General features: G+C 40.3%; 1 protein-coding gene across 1 annotated transcript in view; it reads left to right on the top strand.

The window, feature by feature from the left end:
• Adamts9 (ADAM metallopeptidase with thrombospondin type 1 motif 9) overlaps nt 1-19,206 on the top strand; it is a 139,405-nt gene that overhangs the window by 23,844 nt on the left and 96,355 nt on the right. The window contains exons 5-12 of the mRNA XM_090323539.1: nt 1,631-1,714; nt 1,839-1,954; nt 3,718-3,758; nt 3,878-3,983; nt 7,776-7,922; nt 9,084-9,225; nt 11,257-11,361; nt 18,011-18,156. Coding sequence (XP_090179665.1) covers nt 1,631-1,714; nt 1,839-1,954; nt 3,718-3,758; nt 3,878-3,983; nt 7,776-7,922; nt 9,084-9,225; nt 11,257-11,361; nt 18,011-18,156 — 887 coding nt within the window. The remainder of the gene's footprint in view (nt 1-1,630; nt 1,715-1,838; nt 1,955-3,717; nt 3,759-3,877; nt 3,984-7,775; nt 7,923-9,083; nt 9,226-11,256; nt 11,362-18,010; nt 18,157-19,206) is intronic.

The raw sequence follows: 19,206 nt of genomic DNA, 5'->3' as shown, positions 1-19,206 counted from the left end.
TTTCTAATCAGCACAGTGTTTTAAACAGTAATGAGACAGGGTAGGTTAATTTTAGTAATACATTGTGTTTTACACCCAAGCACTATTTAGCAGTTATTAATAAAAGATTTTAATTACTCTCTTCATTCTAAGTCTTTGATACCTGGAACATGTTTGAATGTCCTGGCTTGTCTCACTTTGGGCATGGAATCAGTGGCTAGCGTATTGTGTCATGCACTTCCCGATATTTCTTAAGCAAAGGTGTTTAGATAGATAATTGGTATTCACTGATGGAAGGATCACTGTCTATGGAGCCAGCTGACCACGTGGATCAGATGTACTTTTACTGAACATACTGATGGTTTCCTGTGATAATTTGCTTAAAAATGTAACCCAACACCTATTATATTAGTTATTAAGTAATTCATACATGATTTAAACCACACAGTGCATAGATCCTGAAACCCACAGAAGTCTGTAGGCAGAACTGCCTCTAACATACGTAGATTGTGTAGAACAGCTGGCCAGTTTATGTAAGTAAATAGGGAGCCTTTAGATTTCAGTATCCTCTGGATTTTTGGAATCAAACTCTTATAGATAATGGTGAAATGGCTTTCCACCTTCTTTTTATAAAAAAAAATAGGGGGAAATTTTGTCATATTCTTTTATGCATAGCATTAAACAATTGGACACTGTTCTCATCCACCCTTACTATGGAAAACATTTCCATGGGCAGACCCTAACTTTACCTCATTTAAACAAGTTCCCCAGATGCACGCAGAGAGGCACCATGCTTAGGAATGTTGCTTTAGTGTTCTCCTTTTCTCCTGATGGCTTATGGTGCTCCTTACCTTTCCCCTCACAGTTGTGGGCCACTTCTCTGTACTCTTGAAACCCTCCTTCCCCTTCTCCTGCACTTGCCCAACTCCAAGTGTTCAGCTTACAGCACACTGATCTTCAGAGAGGGAAAACATGTCCAACCCTGCTGTTTCAGATTTGCCGTAGAAATTTTGACTGCAAACATAGGTTTTTTAAATCAGATGGCCTAGGCTCAAGTTCTTGTTCTGCTGCTAAATACTGTCTTGCCTGAGAAAAGTTACTTAATTTCTTGGAGCTGTAGTGTTCTCCTTTGTTGCACAGTAATTGTATGAGTGCCTTGCCTAGGTCTCCATGAGGGTACCAGATACAAATGTATATGTAGCTTTTCCAAAGAGTCTGTCCACAGTCAACATTCAGAACATGCTATCTCTCACAATTAAACATAAAGCCATACAAAAATAGGTCACACGGGTTATTGAGGGTACATATACATGATAAGCATAAAGAACAGCAAGTATTAGAAATCATAGCCATCTAGGACATCAAATGGAAGGGAAAAGGTTGATGAGAAATTAATGCACCATGTTTTAGTACAGAGAATTATTGAGTCATGGGATAATGCAATTTGAAGGGGGAAAAAATTGAAATTTGTTTGAATTCATCATTACCTAAAGCTGCCACCTGTGAATTGCACAAGCAGTCCTTAGTGTTTGTTAGTAAATATACAATCAGAACTATAGAATACATGTGTCCCATGAAACGTAGGAAGTGAATTGCTTGTTTACTTATACAGAGTTCACAATTAACTTTGAAAAATTTATCTTGGTTGCAGGTAGCCTCTATCTATAAAGACCCAAGTATTGGAAATTTAATTAATATTGTTATCGTGAACTTAGTTGTGATTCATAATGAACAGGTAATAAAGTTTTGTTTTTTTTTCTTTTTTTTCCTTCTATCTGTATCTGAAATGACATATATCAAATTAGTATTGGTAATATAGACTCCCATTCTCTCTCTCTGTCTTTATTCTTTGTATTTAGGAAGGACCTTCTATATCTTTTAATGCCCAGACAACATTAAAAAACTTTTGCCAGTGGCAGCATTCAACAAACTCCTCAGGTGGAATCCAGCATGATACTGCTGTGCTTGTTACAAGGTATATGAATTTCTGGGTTCTTAAGTGTCTGGGTGTCAGGTGAAGATGGTAGCATGGGATCTAGTATCACTTGTAGCCATCATCAGGCAGCCAGGGCTGCTCAGCTTAGACATTATTAACATTTTGGATCAGATATAGTGTGTGTGTGTGTGAGAGAGAGAGACAGGGAAGGGGGGAGAGAGAAGGGAAAAGAGAGAGGAGGGGAGAGAGAGAAAGAGAAAAAGAGAAAGAGACGGTGAGAGTGAGTGAGAGTAAGCGAGAGAGAGAGAGAGAGAGAGCTTACATGTGGTGTACTGGGATTTGAACCCAGGGCCTTGGTGCTATCCTTTCGCTTTTTCTCTCAAGGCTGGTGCTGTGTCATGTGAGCCACAATTTTACTTCCAGCTTTTTGGTGGTTACTTGGAAATGAATGCACTTAATTCTTAAACTGGCTTTGAAACTCAGTCCTGAGATTTCAGCCTCATGAGTGATTAAGAGTACAGGCGTGAGACACTGGCAGCCAGCAGAAGATGGTAATTTTTGGTCCTGGAGACTGCTCTGAATATTTCAGTGTGTTCAGTAGCATCCCTGACCTCCCTTCTCTCAATGGTGACAGCCACACATGTTTCTAGACACTGCCATGTAGAGACACTTCCTGGCTGAGAAACTGGTATTATGTAAGTGTCAGGTAAGTAATTGAGGTATCATGTAGGCAGGCCTGAGAGTACAACAGACTCTTACCCAGCTGCTGCTCTTCTCAAACTGGCTTTTTGTCACATAGGATCTGATCCCAGCGTTGCAAGCTTGTGGGACTGTATTTTTCAAGAAGTCAGATACAGGGAATTTTTCAACTTGTGAAATCTCTGAAGTTTTAAATGAGAACTTGTATTAATTTTTTAAAAAAATTACACAAGGCACCAGGCACAGTTGGTTTATACATATAATCCTAGTTACTCAGGAGGCTTAGGATCAAAGTTCAAAAGCAGTCAGAGCAGAAAAGTTCATGAGACTCTTATCTCCAAAAGTACAGCAGTGGTTCACATGGTAGAGTACTAGCCTTGAGTGAAAAGGCCAAGAAATAGCACTCAGGCCTTGAATTTACACCCCATTACCAGCATGTGCGTACACACACACACACACACACACACACACACACACACACACACATAATTAAACAAACAAAAAGGGGGGCTACCCTAATTATTCCCGTCATCATGGGCCACCACTGATCTGGATACAAAATCCTTATCTTTTTATTGTTGGGGATTGAACCCAGCGCTTTGCCTAGTCTTAGTGCACACACTCTACCACTGAGCTACAATCTCCAGTTTACCAATGTGATTCCTCAGTAAACTTAAGTGAAAAGTACTTAGTGCCTTAGAATGACTTATTCCTGTGTAACTGGAGAACATCCGGGTGGGAGAAGTTTCTACTTGCTCTGTGGCTACACAAAGCAGTAGCAGCAAACTTGTTGATATAACCTTTAACCTTTAACTCAGTGCTTCCTGAACTTTATTGGGCTGCCAAACCCAAGCTTTGTTAGTTTGCTTTTAGGGCTATCCCTCCCTGAAAGGCATCCAGTTAGGAAGGCCTAGAAGTCTTAGAAGTTGGGGTTGGAGGGGTGGCCCAGTTGGTATAGCACTAGCCAATGAATGGAAAGTGGCAGGTACCAAGTTCAAGTTCCAGTCAGATCCTTAAAAAAAAAAAAAAAGAAAGAAAGAAAGAAAGGAAAATATTTTCTTGTATTCTATTGTTTTCAAAGCCTAAGTCTGCTTTGCTTTCAGACAGGACATCTGCAGAGCCCATGATAAATGTGACACTCTAGGTGAGTCCCTGTTTCATGTCCTCTTGTGGCTAAAACTATTTATTACCATTTATTATTCCAAACCTCAATTGCTTTTCAAAGTAAATCTTTGTTTTGCTTTGCTTTCCCCCCTTTGATAGGTCTTGCTGAACTGGGAACTATTTGTGACCCCTACCGAAGCTGTTCCATTAGTGAGGACAGTGGTCTGAGTACAGCCTTTACAATTGCCCATGAGCTTGGCCATGTGTAAGTTCCAATTTAATACTTGCATGTAATTCACCACTGCATCAAGTTTGTGTTCCTTTGCCTCAGTGCCTTTTCATTGACATGAGTGGTTCCTGACAGTGGATTTTACAGGGTTGGAAGTTTTGAACCTGGTGGGCAGAAAGGATATAGCATAAATGCCGTGCATCCTCTGCAGCCAGCCATATGTGCTTTTGTGGTTTGACTGCTCATGCAGAGTCTAATAATATTCTCATTTCCTACTTAGAACGGAAGTGGGGCCTTCCCTTCCTTCCTCTGAGATTGGACAGCTTTTCTGGTTCAACATCTTGGTCTAAGAGGGTCTTACAATATTAGCCTGGTCCACAGATTTTTAGAAACGGAAGTCCTTCCTGATTTAAGTCATTTATGGCTGTACTTTGGACATTTAACATGTGGAAGCAGTAATAGCCTTTGATTGAAAATGAACAAGGATTCAGAGGAGTCATTTTCAAATGAATTCACTAAGCGCTAATTTTGAAATGGCTTTTCCATTTGTTCTTTAGAGACAGATCAGTTAGATGGAGGCAAATTAGTGTACGTTTATTGGAAATTCTGATTTTTGGACTGTTACTTTCCAAAATAATTAAAGTTCGTTATTTTTGAAATAGCATTCTTAACAGACAGTGTAACATAGCTTTATATCCACTTGTATATCTGATGTTAACTTTATTCAGAGCCAATAATTTTCCATTAAGCAAGACTTTTCATTTAAGTAATTTTTGAAGGTCCCTTGAAATTTTTACTAGGCACACAGCAAGATACATATGTCCTCCTTGCCCAACTCTATACCAAGTTTTTCCGGTTCACTTCCACAAGTAATGGACATATTTATTTATTTACTTATTTATTGCTTGCTTGCTTGCTTGCTTGCTTGCTTACTTGCATGCTTGCTAGTCCTGGGCTTGAGCTTAGGGCCTAAGCATTGTCCTTGGACTTTCTCAAGGCTAGAGCTCTACCACTCGAGCCTCAGCACCACTTCTGGTTTTTTTCTATGTATATGGTACTGAGGAATCGAACCCGGGTCTTCGTGCATGCTAGGCAAGCACTCTACCACTAGGCCAGACTCCCGGCCCTGACACATTTTTTTTTAAATGGACTTTCAAACCATATTTTAAGTGTATATTCCTTTTCCAATGGGAATATTGTCAAAAATCCAGTGTTTAGAATGTAGAAGAGCCATGGCTTTTGAAATAGCAGTTTTGGTGAGGCAGACCTGCCTAATCAACGTCCTTGGGCCTTATGATTCCAAATGGGTAACTTTATGAGATGCAGACTCCTCCGACAGTGCTCTAGTTCTGTATCCCACCCGAGTAGCCATGTGACCTTGATCACATAATTAATCCTCATCTTAGATCCTCATCTACCAAATGTGGCTAATGAAGCCACCATCCCTGGACATCTGTAGAGACTTGTTCCAAGACCTACCATGATTGACAAAGTCTATAAATAAATACCTTTATATAAAGAGGCATAATCTACACCAAACCTGTGTTTTTCCTTGTGTATAATTTAAATGTTCTCTAAATTACTTAAAATATTGATACAAAGTAATGCTATGTAAGTAGTTGTTACTTATTCATATATATAAAGAATACATATATATTCCTTAATATATATTTCATATATTAAAGAGCTACAACAAGAAAAACCTTTGCATTTTTAAATGTTTTTGTTCATGTGATAGTCCTGGGGTTTAGACTCATAGTCTTGAGCTTCCCAAGCAAGGTACTCTGTCACCTGAGCCATATCCTAGCCCTTTAGTTGTTTATCACATAAGGTCTCTCATTGTGTTTGGGTCAGTCTGGACCAAGATCTTCCTATTTATGCTCCCTTTGTAGCTAGACTGTCAGGTGCAGATTTTATTGCTTAAGATTGGGATCTCATGAACTTTTAGCCCAGGCTGGCATCAAACTTCGATCTTCCCAGTCTCTGCCTCCCTCATAGCTAGGGAAGTAGGCATCAGCCACTGTCCAGTCATACAACCTGCTTTGTTTTTCTTTTCCTGTGAATATTTCTTGTCTGTGGCTGGTAGAATCTGCAAATATATAACCTAAAATTGCAGTTGGCCAATTGTATTCATTGGGCTAACTAGATATGAAATGAGGTAAAGCATGTAAAACATGAAACACTTCTTGGCTCATGCTGAAAAGTCTTGATTATTATTGTTGAGGAAGTGTTGAACAAATGTTGTTATTTCGCCCTGCAGTGAACAAATTTGCCTGACATTTGAATGTAAAGCAATTTTCTACTTATGCATATGATGGGATAAACTAGATTTTCTTTTACACTGAAGTAAAGAATAAAACTAGCTACTTTGCACAACAGGCTGGACTTTTCCTCTTGTCAGGTTAGTATGGGCTCTGCACTGACTATGCCCAGGGGAATGGCAACCAGGACAGTGATTATACTAAGTAATAGCTTGTTTAGGCATAAAAAAGTGAGTTCAACAGATCAATATTTTCCATCTGTATTGGCAAATTATGAGGAGCCTGAATTTTAAAGGAAAAAAATAAGATAAATTAGTAGAACAGACTCATGAGTTATTATCCCAGCTCTTCCTGTGGTACAATCTACCCTGTATGATTCATGGGTTCCTAGAAAAGGGATTCCTTGCTCGCTGCTGGATGAATTCTATTCTCCAGATTTGTGATTGGCATCTTTTCTCTTCCTGGGAGAGAAGAGATGACCTTTTTGAACCAGTCCCCTGATAGGGCTGAGAATGCCATGTGGATCATAGAATGTTTGGGGATTGAGGAAATACTAGTATTACTCTCCCACCTTCCCTGGGGAAGAATGGAAGGAATGTGTGAACTTGGCTGCCAAGTTCCCACCCAGGCCTGAGGGAATGTTGGCAGCCCTCTCTTGCCCTCTCACAGCAGAGCCTACCATAGTTCAAGGATACTTTCTTCTGTGACTTTTTAGGAGGCTGGTGCCCATCAGCAGGCAGGGGTATGAAGCTTGAAATTCTTTACCATCTCTGCATGAAGCCAGCTGAGTCAGCTTACTTGGCATGCCTCTGGCTCCCAGCATCACCACTGTCTTTAGTGACTTATTGTACATGTGCCTTGCATACTTTCTAATGCCTATGCAGGTGTGTCATTTGTCAACCTGACCCAAAAGCGAGGTGCCAAGACCCATAGTGAGCCTTTTATTACAAAGCTTTTGGCTTCAGTTTTTAACACTGACTGATTCTATCTTCACAGCAGAATCACAACCTGCCAAATTCTTGACTGTATAAATGGCTCTGAAGGAGGTTATTAGGAATTTCTGCATCAGGCACTAGTGGCTCATGCTTGTAATCCTAGCTACTCAACAGGTAGAGATCTGGGGATCATAGATTGACACTAGCAGGGGCAGGAAAGTCCTCTCTCTTTCACACACACACACACACACACACACACACACACACACACACACACGTGCGTGCACACGTAGAATCCCAGTTATTGCTACTATTCTAGATACAGAATATTCAGAGCCTCTGTTATTCCAAAAAGTTTACTTAAACCAAATGAATAGGCAAGTACCTATACTTAAAAAAAAATCTGCTAAATAGGTTCCTTTACATTAAAGTGGGTAGCAATTCTGTTGTATTACATGCTTCATCTTGAATTATCTTCAGTTTTATTCTGTGTACCCAGATTGAGGTTCTTGTCTATAGTGCAGGAGCCAGTTGAAGCTTTTCTCTTTTGGATGCATTCTTGAAGCTGTCATTCTCATGCAATGTTTCTTTGGTGTTTATGGGCATTCTCATTATTGTCTCCTTGACTTTAGGTTTAACATGCCTCATGATGACAACAATAAATGTAAGGAAGAAGGTGTGAAGAGTCCCCAGCATGTCATGGCGCCAACCCTGAACTTCTACACCAACCCCTGGATGTGGTCTAAGTGTAGTCGGAAATATATCACTGAGTTCTTAGAGTAAGACTTGAACTTTGTTTTAGCACAGACTTCTAGTGTCTGGCCTACATGGAATGACTGCCTGTGGGAAACAGCATTCCTTTCCAGTTGTTACTTTTGTTAACATTTCTTGGCATAGGAAAAGAAATCCTCCAATATCTGTGTCATTTGTATCCTGGCCAGTGATTGAAAGATTACAGACTAAACCAATAGAATGTTTGAAGTCTTGATGGGAGTTGGGAAAAGCTGCAGAATTTGGATAAAGCTTTGTAGCGAACAAAGGTTTCGGGAGAGTAGAGGGGCCATGAACAAAATGCTGCGAAGAAAGCCATAAATACTTAGACACTTCTGAGTTAATCATTGCCTCTTAGAGAGGAGTGGAATAGTGAGAGGATCCCCAAAAGACAGTATCTGGGTGGATAGAACTTGGAGCAGACCCCATATGGCTGCACTACCAATGGCTCCTGCTTTCCTTTTCCTCCTCTATTATTTTGTGAAGTGCTTACTGCCCGAAGATATGATTACATTATACAATATCTCCCCGTGCCCCTGTCACACATTTATTGCTCTGCTCAACTAGAACTATGGAAGGTTAAGCCATTGTCCTAAGTCACTGGGTATATGTTTTTGCAACTAGAGAAAAGGGAGTTTTAATAGGGAGGGTTCATCAGCCATGGATTTTCCAGTTGGCGTGTGCTATAGAACAGTGAGAGAATGGGGGAGTTGCTGTCTTTCTTTCTATGCAGCTGGTGTGAGGTGTTTTCTTGCTGTGAGTCACTGATTTGCTCTTTGATTCATTGCTTTGGCAAACATTTACTAAATGCCTCTTGCTATGGGCTAGTGCTTGGATAAAAGAGACATTATCTGAGCCCCTAAGAAGCTTATACTCTATTGAAAAAGATAGTCAAATATAAACAAAATTACCCCCTAAATGTGACAGTGCATTACTAGCTCTGTATTTCTTTCTGGCAATGTCATATGCATAGCTTATGGTTCTGCTGGCAATGTGCCACATCTGTAACCTCAGCTACTGGACTTAATCTCACAGAAAGAACAAAGTGAAGGTCACAAAGGGGCAGCTCTGGCTAACCATCAAGTGGGTGAGGTGGCCTCACACATATTGGGAGCCTTTGATGGTCTGATCGTCTGTGTTTTTACCTTCTGTGTGTTTCTCTTTGGCAGCACTGGGTATGGCGAGTGTTTGCTTAATGAACCTAGATCCAGAACCTATCCTTTGCCTCCTCAACTGCCAGGCCTCCTTTACAACGTGAATAAACAATGTGAATTGATTTTTGGACCGGGCTCTCAGGTGTGCCCCTATATGGTAAGTGCGTGGAGGCTCTTTCTGCTTTCATCTGGTGATTCTAGATTTCTTTTGTACTCTGCCTTTTCTATTGCATTCCCTTTGTCTTATAAACCACCCAAGAAACAGGTGAGAGGGAAGTTGACTACTAATGGAGCAGTGCTTGGGATACAAGGATCCATACCACATTGCTCAGTGTCCTGGAGTTTTGCCTGCTTCTCTCACTCCATGTTATGACAGCTGGAAGGTGAGAGATCATCACAGGATTTGCATTTATAAGTGAGATCCAGAAAGATTATAGTCTCAGACCTCAGCTCTCCTCTTTCTTTTTTCCTTCCTGTGTTTGACTTGTCCCAGTGATCTGAATTATAGGGGTTTTGTGGGGGGAATTGAGGGGAAAAACCTGGCTCATCATGGCTATATCCTGTGATTGCCACAGGCTTCAGACCAATTCGGGTGGGTGAGTGGCATGTGGATGCCACTCAAATTGTGGTAGGATGAACTATGCCCCATCCTATGCTGTTAGAGCGCCGATTACAGAGATTTCATGTTGTATGGGCAAGTACAGTAATCTCGTGAGATAATACTTATTTATTTGTTACTCGTAAGAACAAAAAAATGAAATGTCCAACTAAAGAAAGGCTAAGCAAATTTTGATGTCACCACTTAGCATTTAAAATGACCTACACCTGGGAATGTGATTCTGATGTCATCTTAAGTACAGAATAAATGATTTTATACTATTTGTTTTCAGATGTAATAAGTAGGGGAAATCTGTAGAAGAGATCAGTTAGCTAGAGACTAATTGTTTTAAGTGGACTTGTTAGTATCTTCCTCACTTTTAAGAAAAAAATCATGATTATTAGTTTAATTATTAGGAAAAAGTTCAATTATCTTTAAAAAGTATACCTTGAAAGCGCTAAAGTGGGTCAATTGCAATAAATCTTCATAAACAATATACAGAAGAATAAAACTGATTGCAGCATTTATGAGAATGGCACTGTTTATTGGAAGCTTCAATGATGGGTAGTCTTAGTAGATTTGGATGCATTTCTCTAAGCACAGTGGAAGATAAGGTAAGAAACTATTGAGACAGGGACACTTCTGAGGAGAAGAGAATGAGGAAAGGGACCCAGGATACGCATATTGGTATTTTAGCTAATATGTGAAATTTACTTCTCCTGGATAAAAAGGTATACATTATGTTAATATTAAAAAATTATAGCCAGGCATAATGTGTGGCTCACATATGTAATACTAGTTCTTCAGGAAGCTGAGATCTAAGGATCATAGATAAAAGCCATCCCAGGTAGAAAAGTCCTTGAGATTCTTTTCTCTAGCTAGTCATCAAAAAGCCAGAAGTGGAGCTGTGGCTCAGGAGATTATTATAAAGTATTACATAGAACTAGCTTGAACAAAAAAAGAAAATCTAGGGACTTCACCTGAGCTAAAGCCAATACCAATGCATGTGTGTGCGTGCGCGCACACACACACACACACACACAAATTTATGCATGAAATATTTCATATTTTGTCTCCTCTTTCCTCTAACAACCCAAAAGCTTTAGAAATGATCATGATTTATACCTCTGGCCCTAACACACACACACACACACACACACACACACACACACACACACACACACACACACACACACACACACACACACACACACACACACACACACACACACACACACACACACACACTCTTGGAAGTCAAGCCAAAATGAAATTGAAATATCATCCTAGCTGAATTACACCCTGACTGAATACCGGAGCTCAAAGCACATACTTCCAGTATGATGTTGAACATATTCTATCTCAGTTTCCTCATCTGTCACATGGGAGGTATTTCAGAGCCCTGTGGTATTGGACATACCCGGAAGCTCAACAATTCCCCCTTTACAACCTCTGATCGTGCATGGGAATGTGCCTTGGAACTGCTTTTGTCTTCATTTGGAATATTGCATCATTTATAACATCATGTTCTCAGCCTGATTGCTGTCTTAATCACATCGGCTCCTGATGTCTTTCCCCTGAATCGAGCAGATGCAGTGTAGAAGGCTGTGGTGCAACAATGTGGATGGAGCAAACAAAGGCTGCCGGACTCAGCACACACCTTGGGCTGATGGGACCGAATGTGAGCCTGGAAAGGCAAGTAGTGCCCTGCTCTGTCCTTCAGTTTGGGGGCAGGACCTGGACAGATAACCAGATGTGATATTAACATAGAAAATAATGCAGTCACTTTTACATTGCAGACTTCTTCTAACAGGGGTATACCTGTCATGTTATCTCCATTTTTTTCTTTAAGACTTTAAGACTGTCTACTCAGACTCTCTCTGATTTTAACATTTCTAAAATTCCAATGTGCTTCTTAAGATCTGGGTACATTTAATGTGTTTCTTTTTCTTTTTTGCATGTGGCATTGGCAAGCTATTATAAAATCAAGGGAGTGCCTTAGAAATAAGTAAATGCAGACATATGGTACATATACAGCAATCATTGCTGTTTTACCAGACTCTCATCAACTATATTGTTCCCTTTAAAGAGCTATGATGTCACCTGGGACATTTCCAAGTCCAGGTTCTCATGAGTTGGTGACAGTGGTTCCCACCGGTCTGTTAATAACTAAACAAACTCCGCTCCTTGTGGGGCCCAGTGATAACAGGGTCTCACACACCCAAGGGTATGATTAACTTAATCTCCTGCCCCCCAGGCACATAGAAAACAGTGGCAGGGTGTTAGTGATGTCTATTATCTGGCCCTCTCAATTTTGGTAACAAAATGTTTAGATACATAAATGCCGAGTTTTTTAATTCATAGGGATAATGGCTTTTATGAATGATACTATCCCTGGACTGATGTTTCTGACATTCTAGTTATATGTGTATATGTAAATAATGTATATATAATGATGTGTGTATATATGTATACATGTTATACATGTATATATACATAATATATGTGCATATATTATACATATGTACATATACATAATATATGCATATATGTATATATGTGTTATGTATATATGTATACATGTACACACATACATACATGTACACATATAATATCTGTCTGTCTGCCTATCTATCTATCTATGCATACATGTTCTCCTCTTCCCCTTTTCAACTCCACTCACTTTGAATGATTTAATTTCACTTCCTTTTTATTTCCTTCCATTTGACTTCATTGACATAATAGCACCCAGAATGACTCCTTGAAGTGGCTCTTAAGATGTGATAGACTTTTCTTCTTCTCTCCCTAATGATACAGATAGGGGAATGAAGAATCAAAGTCATTTAAGTCTGAGCCTCCCCTTCTGTGTCTGGCAGGCTTTGCCATTTACAGTTCCAGCCCATGGTTCTTCAGGGAGCAAAGGTTCCATGGCTGTTAGTCAGTGCCCTGAGCCTCTTCACTGTCCCCTGGTCAAACAAGAAGAGTGAGCCCTGGTTTCTTAACTCACCACTCTGGGTACTTAGGAGCTCAAGGGTTAAATTATAAAGAAGCTGACTTTGTAGTGGACTTGAGAGGAGGATGGGTCTGGCTGGGACCCCAACAGTTGCAAGCATAGCTTTATCCAATAACCTCCTACCAAAATCTGTACAGAGACATGGGTAAAGAGACTGTTCACATTGATTGGCTCAAAAAAGAAATGTATCTCTTTGGACTAAGAGTGAGTCTTGTATTCTTTATACAACATTTAATTTAGCATGTTGGTATGATAGGATAACAAACAAGCTTGTGTGGGAAGATGAATTTCAGGTTTCTATTTCAGTCATTAAGAATTGAAAGTAAATGTTGGTCATTGTGATGAATACCTATAATCTCAGCTATCAGAGAGGCTGAGATGAGAAAGATTGTGATTTGATGCCAGCCTGGGCAAATGTTAGCAATACCCCATCTGCCAATAAGACAGATGAGGTGTTATGTCTCCTGTGATTATAGCTGTGTAGATGGTAGTCCAAGGCCAGTGCCAGCCAAAAACGTAAGAAAATAAATCCTTAGGATCTGAAAAAATATATACAACATAAAAATGGCTAGGCCATGACTCATGGTAATGTCTTGCTTACTAAGAATGAGGCTCTGAACTCAAACTCCACTATATCCCCCCAAACAAAAGGAATCACATATGGCATTCATTCTCACACAAACAAGACATGACCTCATTTGAGTGCGGTGACACACATCTGTAATCCCAGCAATCAAGAGACTGAGCCAGTAGGATTGCAAGTTTGAGCTCAAACAGATTACATAGTCAGACCCTGTCTCAAAAAAGCAACACACACACACGCGCACACATGTTGTGATGGCAGTGTCCTTTTAAAGATGTGATCCTGATGTCTGCTGCCAATTGATAAGAGAAGACAATGTGACACCTAGGTGACTACTTGATCAGGCTTAAGAGAGAGAGCGTGCCAGTTCTATTTTTTTATATCAAATCTGTTGGATCTCCCCCAAATCCAGATATTGCATTATGTTTCTTAGTGTGAGATCTGCACCTACCAGCATGCCTCTCATACTTGTTACTTCTGGGAAATCCACAAGAAAGAAACAGATTGCATTTAGTTAAGCTTTCTTGAATGGATTCCCAAGCTCCCGAAGTACTGTGTTACCTTAGCCAATCCTGGTACATAGAAAAATCTAGCAATGTGCTCACTTGTGCTTTTTTCAAAAGAAGCTGAAGAGAAGGAGCTTTGAGGGTGATGCTGTAGTCTACCAGGGATGGGGGAACGTCAGGAAAGCCTACAGAAGGCCCTGTCTGTGGGTTGGGGGTGCAGCAGCAGGCCTGAAGCAACCCTAAGGACATGCTCTCAGCAGTTTTTAGAAAAGCATCTGTGCCAAGAAAAAGATAGGTGTGTTCTTAATTGGGTATTAGAAAAGTAGCCAAGTCTAACAGCTTTCATGAAAAAACCTTACAGGCGTGGGTGTATGTAAATGCTGGGGAAGTGTGCAGTGTTTAGATGCCAAAAGGGACAGTTATGTTGGCCTAGAAACTCCTTGTAACCTTTTTCTGTTGACTGAATAGAATTGGCAGTCTGGGTCTTCCTCTCTTTACCCCCTCCCCCTCCCCCCCCCCTCTCTCTCTCTCTCTCTCTCTCTCTCTCTCTCTCTCTCTCTCTCTCTCTGTCTCTCTCTCTCTCTCTCTCTCTCTCTCTCTCTCTCTCTCTCTCTCTCTGTCTCTCTCTCTCATCTTCATTATGTGAGACTCAGTTATCTTCCCCCTTTTCTCTTTTTCTCTCTCTTCCTTTCTGTTTTTCTTTTTCTCTCATTCTCCAATTTCTGCCAGCAGGAATCTATCTCTCCTGCTGACACCCAGTTATTTTAATGCATGATTCCACTAATGTGTCTTCATTATCTCTATTCTCTTGTTAAATCCATTCATGTTTTCATTCCTACCTTGTTTTTGAAATTTGAAACCCTTTGGGTTTAAACCCCCTTAAAATAAAATTGACCTCCGAGCCCTGCTTCTGACCTCTTTAAAAACATTCACCTCTGTAAAACGTCAGCTAATGCCTTTGGACACTTAAAAAGGTTGGCTTTATTTTAACTGTTGGTCCAACAGCCTTCAAATAATGGCTGTCCTCAGGTAGAGGGAAGGGTTTGTCACATGTGTCTGGTAAAATAGGTGAAATTGGTGCAAATATTCCACTTGCCCCCATCCGCAGTGTGTGGAAATGCTGGGCCGTTTTACCCTTTTGATCCACTTTCTGGATGTGGGAAACTCAAACACTGATTTCCTTTATTTATCGGGTGTTTGCTCTTGCCTGGATATGCATGAATGCTGTGATCATTAGGAAGAACTGAATTTGTGGACTGGCTTTTAATCAGAAGTTTTATTTTAGAAAGGGACTTGGGCATGTTTGAGCCCAGTGCTGAATGGTAAACCTACATTTCTTTCTGTGGCTCTTGAGAGTGCTTAATAAAAAAAAAATGACTCTGGAGTTGTATCTTGCATGGAAATAAGGTGTGAAAAATAGAGGGATCAAGAGAATCAAGTGCAAAGTATCAGCAGGGGATAAGTGTATTTGCACGAAGTATCTTATTAACAAAAATCTATGAATGGTTATAGGAATCTTCTCTTCCCTTTAAAGAATTTTAAAAAATTGACCTTGTTAGAGTAAGATTTGAAGCTGGATTTGGGCAGTTGCATATTGGAAATTTTGTTCAGATCAGGTCCAGTTTATTTTAGTATAAACAGTTTGACTCTTTGCTGGACACAGAAAACTAGTACAAGAGTTAGGCAATGTACAGAGTTCTGATGACAGGTGCATGAGGTCATGAGAGACCAGGTTTGTGCTGTGTGTGTGCATGTATACACATGTGTGTGTGCATGTATACACACGTGTGTATATGTGTATATATGAGCATGTTGCTACTTGTCAAAGCCTCTGTGCATTTTCCCTCAAAGCTAGTACTCTACTACTTAAGTCGTAGCTCCATTTTTTTCTTTATTTTTTTCAGCTTTTTGGTTGATTAATTAGAGATAAGAGTCTTGTGGACTTTCTTGCTTGGGCTGGCTTTGAACTTTAGTCCTCAAATCTCAGCCTCCTCAGTAGCTAGGAATATAGATGTGATCCACTGATATCTGGCTTCACAGAGTTAATTTTTGCAAGAGCTGCCATTGAAGCTAGACCTGTCTAGCTCTTAAACCTGTGTCCCCCTGCAATGACTTAGTGACAGTAGCTATCACTAATATGACTGTGATTTGAGATGTACATGTGTATGCATAGGCTCTAAAGAATTAGTATGAATACAAAAAAAAGCCTGAAAATGTTTTGCCACAATGATCCCAGTCCCCTGTAATCCACTGTGGAAGAGACTGAAATGTAGGATAGTTCTGAACTGTGTATCTGCTGTTTTTTACTCACATTCATGATTAGGATAAAGCTTTATTTACAAATTAGGCACAGAAAGAGACCAAATAGTAAAATGAAATAATTACGATAATATTCTATGGTCAACATTATTTAAAACTTATTAATTGCTTATATACAGGGTATGTAATATTTCCTTTCCCTGGGAGACTGACATAACTAAAAACCCGAAAAGTAAAGACTGCTATACTCCTGTTTTATTTTTTTGCCAGTCCTGGCTTGAACTCAGGATCTGAGCACTGTCCTTGGGCTTTCTCAAGGCTAGAGCTCTACCACTTGAGCCACAGCACCATTTCTGACCTTTTCTATGTATGTGATACAGAGGAACCCAGGTCTTTGTGGTGGCTAGGCAAGCACTCTACCACGAGACCATTAGGCCAAACTCCCCGCCCCTATAGTCCTATTTTTATGTTACTTATTTGTAGAAATAATAGTGTTTTAGATCTACTGGGCTATGCAAAATCAATGGGAGCTTGAAGTCAGGCCTTATGCTAGCCAGGCAGGTGCTCAACCACTCGCACGAACCACACTTCAGCCTCCTTAAAGTTTTGCACCTTTTTTTTTTTTTGGTAGTCAGAGCAGACCTTGTGCCTTGTGCTTGCTAAGCAGGTACTGTCTAACCCAGGATTTTTTTTTTTAACTTTTAAATTGCGACTTCTAGAAATCCTTGTATGTGACTCTTGGTACATTTGTGCTAGGCCAGGGACTCTAGATGAGGTCACTGCTCTGTTTTATTCACGTGTGTATATCTTCTAGCAAATGTTGATAAACTTTGCAGAGATGAGGTAAAATGTCTGGTCGGGAGGCAAATGGTCAATCCTCAGCCCCCCCTTACATGGGTACCCACTTGTCCCAACTACTGATGCAGAATCTTTAAGCTTTAGCCAAACAGCCCAGGGAAAGGGCCCATCATCCCTCAGATTCTGGAAGAGGAAAACAGAGTTAGAGAAATTTAGTTAGAGAAAGCTTGATTGGTCATTCTAAGTAACAGGCCACCATTATTTTCTTGGGAGGCCTAGATTTCCCGTCCCTCTAACCCTTTACCTGCCTCTTGTTTAGGCTTTTATCCTGGCTGACTCCACCCCACTCAGGCCTAGTTTTCTATCCTTCATTGCTTTACTTCAGAGATCTCAGTGAGCCATGGCCTCACCCTCCTGCACCACTGAGGCCTCCCTTTGTTTTTGATCAGTGACCTCCACTGTATGTCAGCACTTCCCACAACAACAATAACCGAAGGTCAAAATGGATTTCTCCCCTTCCTGTCCTACTGAGGTGTATTCTTTCTTTCTTTGATTTGTTTTGATTATTTGTAAACATTGAGTCCTTCTTCCTGCTTCACTAGGGAATCTGAAACTATGAATAACAACAACCAAAAAAGTAATAAAACTTAGGGCTCTGAAGTGTGTCCACGGTTCCTTGAGTTTGATCCTAAGTGCTTTCTTGGAGTGAGTTCATACCTCGCTTTCTTTAGTTTTGTTTTTTTTTCTCTCCTATTTAATTAAAATTGAGTGTTCTATTTCATGGGGGAGTAATAAAAGACATTTTACCAGGCTTGTAATATCTCTAGGCCTTGTTAATGGGGATTGGCTCTGTAAATCCTATAACTTACTTGGGCTCTGTCCACAATCCATTAGCCCATTTTCCAAGTCTGCAGCCTAATGGAGCAGCTTAAAGTTGGCCATTGAAGTCATCTAGTCGCTTGAAACCCATCACTTTATTTTTTCTTTTTGGGAGGGGAGGGGGTTAAAGGATCAGTAAAGATGAATAAACACAAGATTACAAGCCCCATGATGCCATTACTCTTGCAAATGGTGGATGGCTAACATCTGAAAGCGATGAAATAGTATGGTATGTTTAAGAGGATGGCAGGTCCTACTGTGACTCAGCACCAAGCTTTTCCTCACTGTTCCCCTTATCAAATACAGCACTGCAAGTTTGGATTTTGTGTTCCCAAAGAAATGGATGTCCCTCCGACTGATGGAGCCTGGGGAGGTTGGAGTCACTTTGGTTCCTGCTCAAGAACTTGCGGAGGCGGCATTAAAACAGCCATCAGAGAGTGCAACAGACCTGAGTAAGTCCTCCCTGGTGTCTGTCCTTCAGGCAGACTTCTAGGGCTGCCTAGACTCACTCTGCCCCAACACTCCTTCTGCAAGCACCTTCTTTCTCTGGTATGGTTTCCCTCATCAGGTCCTTTGCTATGAAATGTGTCTGCTACACGGCTCATGCTTTTGTATGTGGAATAGCTGAGAAGTATATATTCTGTTGAACAGAATACTTCAGTAGTAAAAGTAAGCAGCAGTTTGTATAGCAAGTTCTCAGACTTAACACTGGGCCGTTGTAGGTTGGGGAACCGAAGAAGAATAGAATAGAAACAAAATGGTTTCCATTATTCATAGAATAGGAATGCTTTATTCATTGCTGTAATTACTCTCATGTTTGTGATTTTGTGAGGTAGACTCTTGCTGTGATGGTCAGCCTGATCCCAAACTCCAGGGCTCAAAAGATCATTTGCTAATTGTCACCATACAGACACCCAGCGACTACTTTGGTAAAACCCCAGATGCTTTGGGATTATGAAACATGAGTTCATGTAGAAAGATCTATTTTTTTAACACTATAGAGTAGGACTGCAAACACTATTGCTATAAAGAAAAAAAGGCACTGAAGTAAAGGATGAGATGGATTAGTGCCATGCCCTGAGACACAGTATATAGTACAAGGAGTGTGCGGTGGAGCTGAGCAGGGGCTGCTTAGATCAGCTGAATGTCCAGAGGAGGGGAAAGAGACTAATGTTGTCTGTTTTCTGCAAGGAAAATCTGAGTTATGTAGCCCAAAAGAACACAGCTGTAGGAAACTTGTTTACAGGCCCTGGTTTACATAAATGCTCTGTCATACAACTCACAATGATGATCAATTTAATTTGGTTTTGCTCACAATCCAATTTACATATATCTACTTAATCTTTATCTCTATAAAGACAACTAAAGAGCCGTGAAACACTGACCGGTCTATAAAACCAGCACAGTAACTGTAGATAAAAATGATGATTGATTATATTTTCTAGATAGCTTACATTTTTTTATTCGATGTTTTTTGTACTAGATTCACACATAAATGTTTA

Source organism: Megascapheus bottae, chromosome 2 (assembly GCF_031878675.1).
Source record: "Megascapheus bottae isolate mThoBot1 chromosome 2, mThoBot2.hap1, whole genome shotgun sequence".
Classification (NCBI taxonomy): Eukaryota; Metazoa; Chordata; class Mammalia; order Rodentia; family Geomyidae; genus Megascapheus; species Megascapheus bottae.
Note: the sequence above shows the minus strand (reverse complement) of the source record. Positions and strands in the feature narration are given on the sequence as shown.